At 39.5% G+C, this 14,637-nt stretch overlaps 1 protein-coding gene across 1 annotated transcript in view; it reads left to right on the plus strand.

Annotated features, from left to right (window-relative positions):
* Positions 1 to 14,637, plus strand: part of ABCA13 (ATP binding cassette subfamily A member 13) — a 190,392-nt gene that overhangs the window by 5,963 nt on the left and 169,792 nt on the right. Inside the window, 5 exon segments of the mRNA XM_065629402.1 lie at positions 50 to 143; positions 1,696 to 1,819; positions 11,065 to 11,216; positions 12,102 to 12,130; positions 13,604 to 13,767. Coding sequence (XP_065485474.1) covers positions 50 to 143; positions 1,696 to 1,819; positions 11,065 to 11,216; positions 12,102 to 12,130; positions 13,604 to 13,767 — 563 coding nt within the window.

Here is a 14,637-nt window from a genome sequence, read left to right on the forward strand (position 1 = left end):
TTTTTTTTTTTTTTAATAGAACTGATGATGTTTTGATTTCCCTTTTCAGGTCCTATCTCTCACTGAATTACTCTGGCCATGTGTGCTTTTCTTGATTTTGGCTGCAATCCGCTTCCAGGAGCCCCCAAAATACAAGGAAAACTGTATGTTTTGTTTCACCTCTGTTCTATTTTAATTGCTTCTGCTTGTAGAAGTATTTAGGAAACAATAAAGATATCCTAGAAGGAGAGACTTAGATGTGGTGGAGTCAATGGAAAGAATCTTACAGCAGGATCCAGTCCTGTCTAGCTGTGTATCTGAGCAAACCATATATAGGGGGGAAAGAAATACAAAGTTTAAGGCCTGATTTGTAAGATTTGTAACAGTTTTAGCTGTACTTGTTTCTTTCTGTTGAGTAATGGAGTTTAGATGACTGGCCCAGAGGTAGATAATTAGGCAGTAGATATTAACAGTTAGACGAGATGAATCTTACCCTTACCCACTTCCTGAGATTCAGAATGAATCAACACTTCAAAACTTGTTATGACTACCTCCACCTTATAAAGTTATTTTAGCTTTTATCTTGTCAAATGTTAACTTCATTCAGAAAATAACAACTTATGATATTATAGTCTATTCAGTTTATTATTCTGTTATTCACAGATGTCAGTAAGGCAGGGATAAACCAGATTTAGCTACATTAGAAGCCAACATGGTAAACTAATTATAGATCTATAGAGTGAAATATCTCTAGAAAATCTAGCCTACGCTATATACATTTACTTTAGACTAGCTCTAGTCTGGACCCAAGGATGCAGTACATGCTAATGCTTTGAGTACATAACGTGTGCTCTTCGAGTACATCTGCTTTGTTTTAGCGGAAGGGGACCCAGTGTACGTGCTTAGAGAGCTTTCTACAGCGTGCACTGGAGTGTGCAAAGTAAAAATAACTCATCTGCAAATAGCACTGGTCAGTCACAACTCAGAATTAATTATTTTATACGTCAGGTATGGCTCCTGAGGAATGAAGAATGGTTTGATTAACAGTGCAATTTCTAATGGTACCTGTCTCAGAAATATTGACACCTGAATTTAAAGGATATTATGATTTTTAAGTATCATGTACATATAGTAAATTCCCCATTTCTACATCTTTCAATTCTGAATATTCAGTAAGAGTGCTAGCCCGAATGCTAGCTTTCTTATCTTCTTCTCATTTCCTTAATTTTGATGTAATGATTGCCAAAATGTTATCCAGAGGAAGAGTCAAATTATCTTTCAAGTATTTCTCAATTTTAGCTGTTTTAAACAGAGAAATGAAGTTAAATAGGAACCCTATAAATATTCCTTATGTTTCAAAATAAGCAAAAAGTTGCTTTATATTTTGAAGTTTAAATTCTCAGAACTATGGAGAGATATGTATAAATTCCAGAAATATGGAAAATTTGCTGTTTAGATAGTCTTGATGGATGTACATTCAGATATTGCTGAATACCTGTTCCTCCATCTTATGAAAGCCTGGGAGAAAAGAAGAAACACTATGTTATTGATATTCTGTGGTGAATTACTTGTTCTTAAATGGAACGCCTGCCATTGATACAACTTCATTGTCTGCAGGTGAAAAACCCACTTCCTAGGAGAAGGGAACACAGTGTGATGGTACAGATTTGTAACTGCAATTTCACTGGCTTTAATTCTGCTGCTGCTTGGTTTTAGGTTACTTAGAAGCTCGGGATTTACCAAGTCGGGGCCTTTACCCTTTCATGCGGACCCTTTTCTGTAATGTTGGTTCAAGATGCAAGAATACAAGTTACACAACACAGAAAAACAACCGCTTACAGTAAGTGATACGAATTGGCAGAGCTGTCAGTATCAAGTGCATCTTTTTCTACAGCAAAGGTTCTTAATGCCTTGTAGACAGTTAGGAGCTTTGTTTCTCTATGCTAAAAGTTTCCTTCAGTGTCCTTATGAATACAAAAGGTGTAGGGTCTTAGTCATGCCTCTTCCTTTTTATCTGCGTTTCTTGGGCATTTCATGCTATTAGATAGTGAAAACTGTTTTGGGGGAAAATTTGAGAGGTACCTTGTGATGTTCTTGCCCTTCACTGCAAGGGCAGTGAGACCATGCTTTTTTACCCTTCACTAGAAAGTCCTTTATTACACGAGGATGAGATTGAGCAACAAAAAGTATATCATATGTGGATTTAAAATTTGAATAGTTTGTGAGCATATGTGGTGAGAGAAGTAAATACAGAAAAGCAAAAGAAAGATAACTCTTGAGTAAGACCCACAAAGAGCCAAAAAGGAGAAGCAGAAGCTCTGTCAGAAAAAGAACTTGAAAAAGTAGACTGGAAGAGGGCCTCGTCACAGAAAGAAAAACAAACTTGAATTTGGGATTTTTCTTTAAGAAATGTAGTAATTTCATCTACTTCGAAATGTTGAAGAGCATTGGCATTCATGCAGATTGGCTGAAGGATGTAATCATAAGCAACATTTCAAAATATATAACAATAAAGTCAAATTAAGGTGAGCTAATCAGAATATATGTGTGTATATATGTATGTTTATTCTTAGAAAACTCAGAATATCTACCAAAAAAGGTCTTAGAGGTTTGAGCCAGATAAGTGTTTAAGAGCATTAAATTTTTATGGTTTATTATTGTGGGAGTTTATAGGTAGCAATAAATCCAGCATACAGCAAGTTGGAAAGCTTCAATATCACAGAAATAGGCCCTAATACTTACTGTTTCATCTAGACAGTCTGTTCTAGTTATTTTTACCTGTAGAGAATTGTTGATTGAGCATAAGACCATACAAAATAAATCTTCTTTATGGGCAAACACCTTCTACATAAAGCATAACTTGTTAGTAGAGTTGAAGTCTTAACAGTTTAAGCTATGAATCATTGTTAGTCCAGACCTATTATTACACAAAATAGTTAGGTACAGGAAGAAACAGTATTACAGTAACATCCCTAAACAGAAATAATAATAACAATAACAATAATACAGTTAAAATTGTTACACAACCACTTAGTTTCTACTCCTTTCCCTGGAGTTATTCTCACCTTTCCACTGCTGCAGTCTGGTATTGGTGGGGTTGTTATGGCAAGTCATGATCTGGAGCCCTTTTCCTGGAGGAGTGTGATGTTGATGGCTTCTTTTTCACTTATGCTTGCTAATGTGCTTTTCTACTTTGCCTGTTCTCCATTGGTCTGCATCTCTATGATATATCTGAATTTATATGGTACCTCTGAATGTATATGGTACCTTTACATATGTTAGATACCTGTTCTTTTTTCTTGTTACTTATAAAATAGTTTTGTCCAAATATAGTTCTGCATTTTAACTGACCACCGGTGAGCTGTTTATAGCTGTGGGGTCCTCAGTGCCAGCCTGTGCCCATCTCTGATCATCCTGGACCTGAACTCCAGTACAGTGCATCGTGTGTCTCCACTTCTCAAGGCCTTTACGATTATATTTGGCCTGTATTCTGCTGTGTTGCTTTGCTATGTTAATCACAAATATCTGTTTTTGCACTGAGTGATCACTTGTTACTACTATCCGTATCAAACTATAGTGGCATTATACAATGACGAGTGACAGTAAAGCAAATAGTCACAGCCATCTGGCCAGAAAAAAAACATAAGAACTAAACCAAGTCAAAACCCAAACTGCAGGCACATTAAGACAAGTTCAGACAAAGCAAAGGTGGCAAGCCTCTGTGCCATGGTCTTGCAAACTCAGTACAAAACCTGTAGCCTGTTACTTGCAGTGGCAATACTATATTACTGGGTTATAGAGCTAGAATAGCTGTTGGCCTTCTGAAAAATTGTTTCCTAAAATGAGAGTTTTTCTTTATATCAGTAGTCCAGATGCCATCTGAGTGTGTTAAACCTCTAGAAACTATGAACTATATTGACTGCGCTGCATGATTATTTTCACAGCTTTGACTGAACTGCCCAAATTATATTTCAGCTCAAAAGAAAAGCCGGAAATAATTTCCTGGATGCAGTCTCAGACCTTCTTAAGAATTGGGGAAATTACTCAGTGGCTTTCAGTTTTTCAGCTGAAAAATAAAATGCATGCATGTCAGCATATTTACAGACTCAACAGATTACACTGAGTAGCATTTAGCCTAGGTAAGGAAAAGAGGTAAAAAGGCAGGGTGAAGTTCATTCTGAGGTCAGTCTATTCCAGCAGGTCCATCAGTATAAATTAAATCAGCCTCAGGGCTGCTTTGACTTATGCTGGCTGCCAACAGCCTGAGGAATACAGACTGTCAGCTTGATCAGCCAAACATAACTGAATCCCACAATGTCCCTGTGTTGACTGGAGACAAGGGGTGGCATTGGAACAGTAATACCAATTATCTTCAAGGATTTATAGCAAACCATAGGTGGTTCTTTTTAATAATTTTCAGGGACATTTTTGCATCAACAGTATTGTGTTCATAAAGGGTAAATCAAAGACTGTGCATAGTTTGCATGGACTCTTACCTCATTTGTTTTCATGGTGTGTACCGCATCAGTGCTATTCATTTGAAATATAGTAGATGCCTTTTGGAAAAACCGATTCTATGGCTTCTGTTGGAACCTCCACTGTGATAGCCATAATTCATCCTAATAACTATTTGTCAGTAAGTAGCACGAGCAGGTCTGCTCCATGAGAGAGGCTGGGCCATGGTTTGAAGTCACCCTGGTGCAGGCCATACCCTCACAGATGTGGCACCACACCTCAGGCAACAGGCTCTGTTAGCAGCCTGTCATATGGTCAGAAGATGAGCCAGGTGAAGACTACAACCACCTTGTTAATTTTGATTTGCAGCAAAATCTACTGTCTCCTCTGATGCCTTGGAAAGCATCAGTTTTTCAACAGCTCCAAGGCTTTGCTCCTTGCTCCTCTCTTCAACCACCACAAAAGCTGCTGGCTTGCAGCTCCTTGATTTGATTCCCTAGCATGTTACAGCCAGCAGCATCTCAGAGCAGAGAAGGAAATATTTAGGAGCTATGTTTAGGAGCTCACAAAGCAAAGGATGTTTTATCCTCCTCTTTCCAGAATGTTCCACCTCCTATCTCATCTTAATGGAGCTCAGAGTAAAACTGAGATTATGCAAATAAGATAAAACGCATGTGGTACAGTGTCGTATGGCCTTACACTCACATTCACAAATACAAATGCATGTGCATGGAAACATAATGTATTCCCAGAACTCTTAAATCCATTGCAAATCTTACAGAATGTGGTGGGATTTGACCCTGCACCTCAGAGTCCTAGATCTATGTTTGTTAGATGTCTCAATACCTAAAAGAAAAATAAGCTTAGGTTTTCTCAGACATAAAACTACAAAGATCACAAAAAGAAGACTGTAAAATGTTTTTTCTAAGCACATTATTTATCTTTCTTTATCTACAAGTAGTAGCAGCCTGAGCAGCCTCACCCTGTAGGTGTGTTGAAGCCCCAGGTCTGTCTCTGGCATCTTCTCCTGGATGGACCACTTGGACCCATGTGGTAGCTCTGTCTCCTTTTGCACCTGGTGGGACTCCTGGGCTCATCCTGCTGTGTTGGGGCTTTCTCTGGAGCTTGTGACCCACCCCAGGTCTGCCTGCTGGCTGGCATCCTGGGGGACAGTGCCCCATTGGTGAGGGCATGGCCTCCTTCAGGATCATCTCAGCTCCTAGCTTGGCCCCCCTCCTGGAGCAGCCCCACTCACATGGGTCCCTCTTTTGTTACTGTTTTTTGGTACCTGGACCTCTGTGGTTCTCTAGGGGAATGGTATCAGAAGAGCTCACGTACAAGAGCAGGTGTGGAAAAACAAAATCAAGGAAGGTCTAAGCAACTATGATGGCACTTGCATAGAATTGCTCAGACGGGTCGAATTTTTCTTTAATGATGTATATCTTCAAATGAAAAAAGAAATAATTCTGCAAAGTAGCTGTGTGTCTGCAGCAACGGGAATAGTATCTCTGTGTGGTCTGGGCCAACTTTTGCATTCTTGTGCTACGTAGGTGGAAGCAGAAACCTAAGCAGTTTTTGTGATCTTGCTTATAGTTTATCAGAGAATTGGGCAGAAAAGGAATTTTGAGCATGAGTTGTCCTCATTTTATTGCCAATTAAGACCAACTTTTTTTTTGTTATTTGTATTTTTTGGTCCATTGCATTTTCAGGGGTTATAATAGTATGCAACATGGAGGGGAAAGATCTGTGACAGGCACGCAGTAAGCTCTTGTCCAGCACGTGTATTGGTGCTGATGGAGACATCATGTCTCTAGGCTGTCTGAGATGGCGCAGAGCAGGAGCCAGCACAGCTGGGGCTTTGCAATTTTAGAGATAAATTTTTAATGTGGTGACAGGGTTGAGACAAGAGTTTGCTGAGAGGCTTATGAAAATCACCAGTCTGAATGGCATTGCACATCACAGCTGAGATCTCAGATGAGCTCTGAAATGTTCTTATTGTCATCCTGAGTAATTGGGTAATTTGGACGGAATTAGCGTTTCTGACTTCAGGAAATGACGATTACTTTTACATGCTTAAAGAGATGCAGATTCTTTTTGCTCTTTTGCGGTGCTTCGTCATGGTCCAAACTTGTATGAATGTATGTCTTTAGTTTGATTTCTGTCCTCATGTAAGTCGTTCTGGAAAGTCATAATTAAGGAAAGAATTACCATGGATGATAATTAAATTTTATATATGTATATACATATGTACGCACACATCCCCCTTCTCCTAACACCCCAGTTCTAATTATGTATGTCCTCTCCATCAAATTACTGGCTTCCTCCTTTTGTCCTTTTTGTCATTGCTTGCCTCTCCTCTTTATTGTTCCTGGCAACTGCTGCTGTTGACTTCCTTTACACATATATAAGTAAGTTAATGTTGTCTCCTGTTCCAGAAAGCACACACTGAAGGCTCTTTGGGACAGTAGTAGTACAAAAATTAAGTATTTTTCTTGGCAAACTATCTGAATATTTCTTGTCTTGACTGTCCCTGCAGCTGGTTTTGAAGTCTAGTTTCTTATTTTTTGGCAAGATGGTGACATCTTCCTGCAATTTTGTGTAACTTGTGCTGAATTAAGAAACTAGTAGTATCTCATAGCATTCTTATCAGGAGACAAATATGGCCCCCTATTGCCACGTTGAAAATATAGAAAATCCTTTAAAACTTAGCATGGATATTCAGCAAATAGCACCTCTGTAATATTTAGTAGGTTTTATAAAACTGAGCCCAATAACTAGTATCGTGCCTGTTGCCATTTCCTCTTCTGAAGGAGTTTGTGCTCAGCTCCCAGAGTAACCAGAGGAAGGGCTGTGGCAATGACGGCAAAAGAGGGGCAGGAGCAGCAGCTGGCTGACATCCCTCCTGCCCTGGAAATTCTGATAAAGTTATTAGTTCAGAAACAGCATGTCCAAACAGCTGCTCTCATCCTGCTGAGAGGCTTGTGCTTGGGAGTGTAGTGTTTGTATGAGTTTTTCAGGTTGTATATGTCGACTTATATTCTGCAATACCTGAGCCTTATGCCTGGTTTTTGGTCCTTCTTCCATACCTTAAATGTCTATACCTCCCCTACAGTTTCCTATCTCCCTCTCCAGTTTCACCATCAACTTACTTTTCCCAGCACTTCTCTTTGGAGTTCTTCAGAGCCACCACGTGTTGCCAGCTATTTTCTTTAATGTTTCTACTCTGCACTGGTGCGGCCTCACCTGGAGCACTGTGTGCAGCTCTGGGCACCACAGGATAAAAGGGATATAAAGCTACTGAACAGTGTCCAGAAGAGGGCTGCTAAGTTGGTGAGGGGTTTGGAGGGGAAGCCGTATGAGGAGCGGCTAAAGTCACTTGGTTTGTTCAGCCTGGAGGAGACTGAGGGAGACCTCATGGTGGCTACAGCTTCCTCACAAGGGGAGGAGGAGGGGCAGGCGCCCATCTCTTCTCTTTAGTGACCAACGACAGTACCCAAGAGAATGTCAGGAAGATGTGCCAGGGGAGGTTTAGGTTGGACGTGAGGAAAAGGTTCTTCCCCCAGAGGGTGGTGGACACTGGAACAGGCTCCCCAGGGAGGTGTCCCGGCCCCAAGCCTGACAGTGTTCAAGAAGAGACTGGACAAGGCCCTCAGACACATGGTGTGAACTGTGGGGTTGTCCTGTGCAGGGACAGGAGCTGGGCTCGATGATCCTTGTGGGTCCCTTCCAACTGAGGACGTTCTGTGATTCTGTGGTATCTTCCCCAGTCCCTCCCTGTGTACTCCATGGGACCCCTCTCAGGGCAGAGGCTGGTCTCCCCAGCCCTCAAGCCTGGAGATGCTGAAGGGATAGCCCAGCGGAGCTTGCTACCCTCATGGGGCAAGGGGCAGAGCAGGAGGGCTAAGCAGGCTAGGGCAGCATGACCTGAAGCCTTTTGCCCAGCTCCTTAGTTCAAGGGAAGCTTCACAGCTATCAGTGAAACATTTTGAAGCTAAGTGATGAAGAGCAGACAGCATTTTTCCTTGCTCAAATTGAGGGGTGGGGTGTTCAGTTTTCCTCTTGTTTGAAAAGCTATTGCTTGAACAGACCCCGCTTATCTGTTACATCTGCAACCTACCTGCTCCAAGAAGTGCTCACTGCTTTGCTTGTGCAGTGTGAGGCTGAATGGTTTCTGGGCTGGGATTACTCACAAGAGATGCCAAGTAGCAGAAATAATTGAGAGTCACACACTTCAGCCTGTGTTATCGGGTGTGCTTCTGTTATATATCAAACAGGTGGCTATATCACATAAAATTAGATGCCAAGAGGTGTTGTGTTGTGTTGTTTTTTTTTTTTTCCTCTCATGCTCTTTATCAACCCAAGCTTTGCAGATCCAAAGTGAGCAGAGTCAGCGATGGGGGCAGAGGGAGTTACAGATTCCCCCGTGTCACTGTCTGTGCCACCTGCTGCTGGCACAGAGGCCGGGCAGCACCAGCAGCCCTGGCGCCAGCACTGAGCCCAGCCGCATGCTCCTCTGCGAGTTGAAGTGTCCTTTTCCCCCAGAGCATTATCATTTGCAGTGCTTCTAAAACAGGGAGATTTGTACATGGGGATGCAAACCTTACATCTAGTTTGGAGGGAAAATAAAAACGTGGCATGAAATACTGCCTTTAAGCTATGCTTCTCTGAATACTTGTGAGTATTTCAAATGGCTTTGTTTTATGAGTCTAGTTGTCAATTTACAGTTCAGCAAGTATTTTGAAAAAAAAAAATCTGTGGGATATCCTGTGGAAACTGAGCTAGAGTATTTTTTTTTTAAGATTCTGGCTGGATATGTGTTTTAACCAAGGTGGTGGTTCTTATTTTGGCCAAGCATTGGCCACTTGTGCATGCTCAAAAAGCACAGTGCTAGAAAGTTTTCAGTAGGTAGTTAGTGTTCCTGTTCTTCTTTGCCAAACACCAGCATTTCTTGCTGTCTGAAATTTCAGGTAGTAGGTGTGTTAGTAATATTGTTAGTTTTCAAAAGCAATAGCTAAACGCAGCTATTAATCACCCTAAAGCTACCTTCTGAACAACAGAAACCTGCTTTTTAAAACTCTATTTAAAGGGAAAAAAAATGTGGTGACGAATTATTCTGCCTTTAATCCATTAAAGTTTGAAGCTGGTGAAAGAGTTTTCCAAAACCCTACTGGCCGTTGGCCAAAGTGGAATCAAAATAAACTGCACTGAAACGATCAAGAACTTGATTGTTTTATGATTAAATTTTCTTTGCATCCCTGAGTCTAAAATTGCAGACAGCTCTGCAGGTGTCTGAACAAAATAAGATCAGTGAGGGAGCAAAAGAGAAATTAGAGAATCAGAAAGCAGTGGCTGATTTTTTTTTGCTTCAGTTTGTAAATCTATCTCATTAGGTTTTTCTTCACTAATAAGTAAGAATTGTGCTGAAAACTTGTATTCGCATACAAGTTTGACAAGAAAGGAATGCAACTCTTTATTATGTTTCTGTAAGTGGGGCTTATGTCATAGTTAAGTTTCTAATGAAAAACAGCAATATTTTTGCTCCACAGGATTTCACCCTAAGATAATTTGAACTTCTTGTAAGATAAAACAGAATTCTACTGCCTAGTAAAAGATGATTATTCCTAGATAAATATGATTATTCTATTGTTCATGGTGCCTTTGGAGAGTCTAAGTTATTTTGTCCCGTATAAGAATGTTTAAATGGCTCCTTGACTTCTGATTTAATCTTGAGAGTATTAGAACTTTGTTGTGCTACAAAGCAGCCACCAGATGGCAGTATGATAGAAATAATGGAGCGAACACGTACCAAGGTTTTAGCTGTAAGATAAAATCAGAGGAAAGCCAGTAATAATACTAGGATACTATTTTTATAGGTTGTTGCATGTATTTGAAAAAACAAGCTGTCATATCCCAAATACAAACTGTATAGGTTTTCTCAACAACAGACACTGCTTGTGTGTTGCACCAGCATAAGAGAAAAATATGTAGCCAGGGACACCATTGTTCTCCCTTTCAGGTAGAAGAGTATCTTGAGGAGCACATCATCTGGAATCGGCATACGTTTGTTAGTATGGGCACTTTTTGTTAAGGTGATGGAATTATTATCATAGTTCTATTGCCTTGCAAACTCTCTAAAGAAGCAGCACCAACTTTCTTCAGGGCCCGGAAAGAGGAACTTACCTACACTTCATCTGATGACATCGACCGACTGACCTGATCTGGTTGCAGCATGTTGCCTTAGATGCAATAGGAAAGCCTGAACTTCAGGGTACAGGCCATCAAAGAACCATCACCTGGTCTCATGATAAATCAGGGGAGAAAACTTGAGTGTGTTCAGACACATCGAAGTCTTCTTTGAATGTGTCTGTCTCTGGCTGCTGCCAGAATTGGGTTACTGGCAAAGGTGAGCTGCTCCAGCTCAGCACTTTTTCATTGCCTTATTTCCTGAGGTTTTGAGACTCAGTGATGCAACTTGCATGCTAATGAACTGAATTAAGTAAAAGTTGGGTAGATGCATAATAGCTAAAATAAATAAACCAGAATAGTGCTGTGAGTATACACACATTTTTCAGCTACTTGCTTCCAGTTTGTAATTACTTCCTCTGTCCCATTTTTTTCCTGTGAAAAAAGTATTTCAGGCATCCAAAGTGGTCCAGAGAGCTTCACAGGACCTGATCTAGACTTCATGAAAGAGATCCAAGAACTTGCAAGGGGATTTATTGAGACCACAGAGAAAACCATGGCTTTAGAAAAGCTATGGGAGGAAAACACAAAGTTCTCAGGTAAGGTGTGATCTCTCTAATAATGAATTGCTTTGTCTATCAGGTAGTGATAACCATCAAACAAAGAACACTCTTATCTTAAAAATAAAATGAACAAACTGAAATTTTAGCTGATCTGAAAAACAAACAAACCACAACAAACCACTTTAATAATTACTATTACTGTGGCTGTCATAAAATGATAAGAAATACAGTTAGCTTTCTAAAACTGTGCCCTTGTTTTACTACTTGATATTTAACCAAATAGTGTGAAGGGAAAGGTTTAAAGGTAAGGATTAATCATCTGAGTATATGGTTACTTGGTCTAACATGCATTCAAAAGTAATTTATCAGGATTTAAGTCTTTCTCGCCAGGTTTTTCTGCTGTACTAGAGCGCATAGGGATGGAAAACCTCAGTAGCTCACACCTGGTGACCTTCAGGCAAACAAGTCAGTCTCACAGTAAAAGAGTGAGACTGGAAACACAAAGTTCTGATGCTCCTGCTTTGTTTCCACACATACTGCACAGCGTTACTGCTGTAGCAAGTGGGCATTTAAGACCTACTATTACCCTGCCTTTCTGGCTGCATTTTCGAGCAGAAAGGTTTAAGTGAAACAGTAATTTTCATGCCTGGCTGTCTGGGAGCTAGCACATTAAGCTAGTGCTTTAGCCTTACTGAAAAGTGAACGGTAAGCAATTTCTTTTAATTTGTTTTTGTGACAATAGTAAAAGTACTGGAAACCACAGAAAATCAAGTGGACTGCTGTCTTTCTAGGAAGTTAGTAGTTTCACACGTTTTTCCTCCTGTAGAAATGCCCTTTGTGTACTACTTGCTGTTGCTTATAAAATGGATTCTTCTGAAGTTAATAATGCCTCTCTGTAAAAGAAAATATTTGATTTTACAGGGCTCCATAACATCACTGCTTTTCTTACTGTAAGTATTTTTACAGTCTGTTTCTAAATTACAGTTCTGGATTTTGAGGCATGTTTATTGTGATGGTTAGAAATTTCTATCCTGTCAAGTTTCAGTATACTATCTTAAAAAAAAAAAATGGTATGCTGTTGAAGGAAAAAATGATATCTTGTAAATTTGATAGAGGTCCAGTGGTTTCTAGATTACTGATTTAAACCAGTCTAGGTTGTTAGTAGCTAAAATTCAAAGCTATTTGAAGGCTAATTGTTCATTAGGAGAAATTTAAAGGTGCATCTGCCGGACCTTGTGTAGTTGTATAAAATCATATTACAAAAAGTCTTGCAAGGGACTCTTATCCTAATCTGTACTTATTATTAAAACAAAGCACCCGCTCCCCACCAAAACCAACCCAACACTTAAAAAAGGACTGCGGTGAGATTGAAGATATGAGGGTCTTGCTTGGATGAGATTACTCTGACTTCAGATTTGTGATCCAGTAAATACGGCAAGAAGACTCAAGTGGGGATGAAGGAAGACAGATTTGCAAGATGTAGCATAACTCCTTCCAGAATCAATTTGGCAGTTTATGTGAAATGAGTTTGGTCTATTTGCTGTCCCTAATGCATTCATCTTTCACTCTTGCAATCTCAACAAGAAGAGGAAGGCTGAATGGGCACAGTAGTGGATCTCCATTACTGTCAATTTTGCACCTTTCACAGATCACTGGTTTCACTTTAAAAATATTTTAAAATGCATTTTCTCCAGATGTGATTGATTGTAACCACTACTTCATGAAATCTAGATTTCCAATTTATAACTTAACATTAGATGACATTTTTATAGTAACATTTTTAAATTGCTCATGAGATACTTGATTGAAATAGCTGTATCAATACAAAATTTTGTTTCTGGAGTGGAATATAAAACAGAAAGAATGTATTTATCAATATCAAGAAAATTATTTAGTTGAAAGTAGCCTATCATTGTTAGTGACAAAGCTTGTATACACAAGCTACTTTTTGTATAAACCATGCTCATGTTACCATTATCCAAAAGAGCCCTAGTGAAACATTCATTTATAGAAACAAAGACTGCATAATAAACAAGTAGGATAGAGCCTACATTTTGCATAGACGTCTGATAGTGTAGTCCTATAAAAGAAGTGGGTTTACCCCAGTCCATCTTTAAAGAGCCATTCTTATTAATTATTGACATGCTCCAAGGAGCTGTGAGGCAAGGATGTCATGTCCCTGGCTGTCCCCTGGTCTATACTACAGGCTTAGAAATTCCTTACAGGGATAAAGAGCTCCTTGTGTTTGAGTACCCCCAAAATGGTGTGGTGAATTACCAAGGCTAGAGGTACTTTTCCACTTGAAAAAAAATATTTGAAATGATTTAAAATTCAAGAGGGCATGGGTAGGTAGAGTAAGAGGCACCTGCTATTTTTTTTCTGTTAATGGAAGTGTCGCATGTAAATGTTTTCTTTGCATAAAGATGGATTTGAATGAAGTGGAGGAAATTATTTCTAGAGCAGAAATCCTGTACAAACAACCATATTTCTGGAACCTTCTGCATTCACTCCCTCACCTTGAATTGAACAGCTTTTATACAGAAGATGGGTTAGCTGCCATAGCACAGTTTCTGAAAGATATTCAAAAGTAAGTAGTTTTACCTGCTTGAAAGTGCTTTTTAAAAAATATTTTACCTGCAACTCTTGTTCTTCTCACTGGCTGTTGAATAAAATAAACATTCTTATCAGTGTAAAGAGGCTGAAATTTTCTTCTGTTTACCAGATTCTGCATTTATAGACCTGTTCTGATTCCTTCATAACCATATTTTTAATCTCTGTCCAGCTCAACAGAGATTCCCTAGGAGTCTCTAAGAAGCAGCTTCATCTTACCAGTGGTTGAAATTAGCCCATCACATAATATGGCTTTGAACATTGTAATGTGCTTTGCGACTCTTTGAAAAACAGAATATTTACATGTGACTATAAGAAAATCATGGTTTGGATTCTAATCAACATCATAAGTATGTAGCACTCGGTCAATACCCATTTTGTTTCTCAAGACTCTTGCTATTGAAATAGCTGTGGCTGTTCTCTTGCAAGAACTGAAGCAGTAAGAAAAAAACAACAGAGACTGTATTGTGAATATGAAAGTTTTCTGACACAGGTAAAGGACAGCTGGATTCAGAGGAAGATGTGGTATCAAAAGCGCAGACTAAGACAAGTATCCACAGTAATTTTAGGTAAAATACAGGGATTTTTAGGAAAAATTAAAAAATGTATTTGCTGGAGTAGGTAGTTGGTTGTAATAGGTTGATAGGTAGTTGTCATTGTAATCAATTAACATATTTATGAGGCTAGAGGAGGTCACCAAACCTGGCTGCCTGTGCAGACTATTAACATGCAAAGCTATATTAGCTGTGCTTGTTGTGCTTATATCCCAAAAGCAGGAGTCTTTTCTGAAAGGATTGCACACTCTCAGAGTCTGAGTGTTCCTGAGGTAACACAGGAACTTGACTGT

Source organism: Caloenas nicobarica, chromosome 2, assembly GCF_036013445.1.
Source record: "Caloenas nicobarica isolate bCalNic1 chromosome 2, bCalNic1.hap1, whole genome shotgun sequence".
NCBI classification, from domain to species: Eukaryota; Metazoa; Chordata; class Aves; order Columbiformes; family Columbidae; genus Caloenas; species Caloenas nicobarica.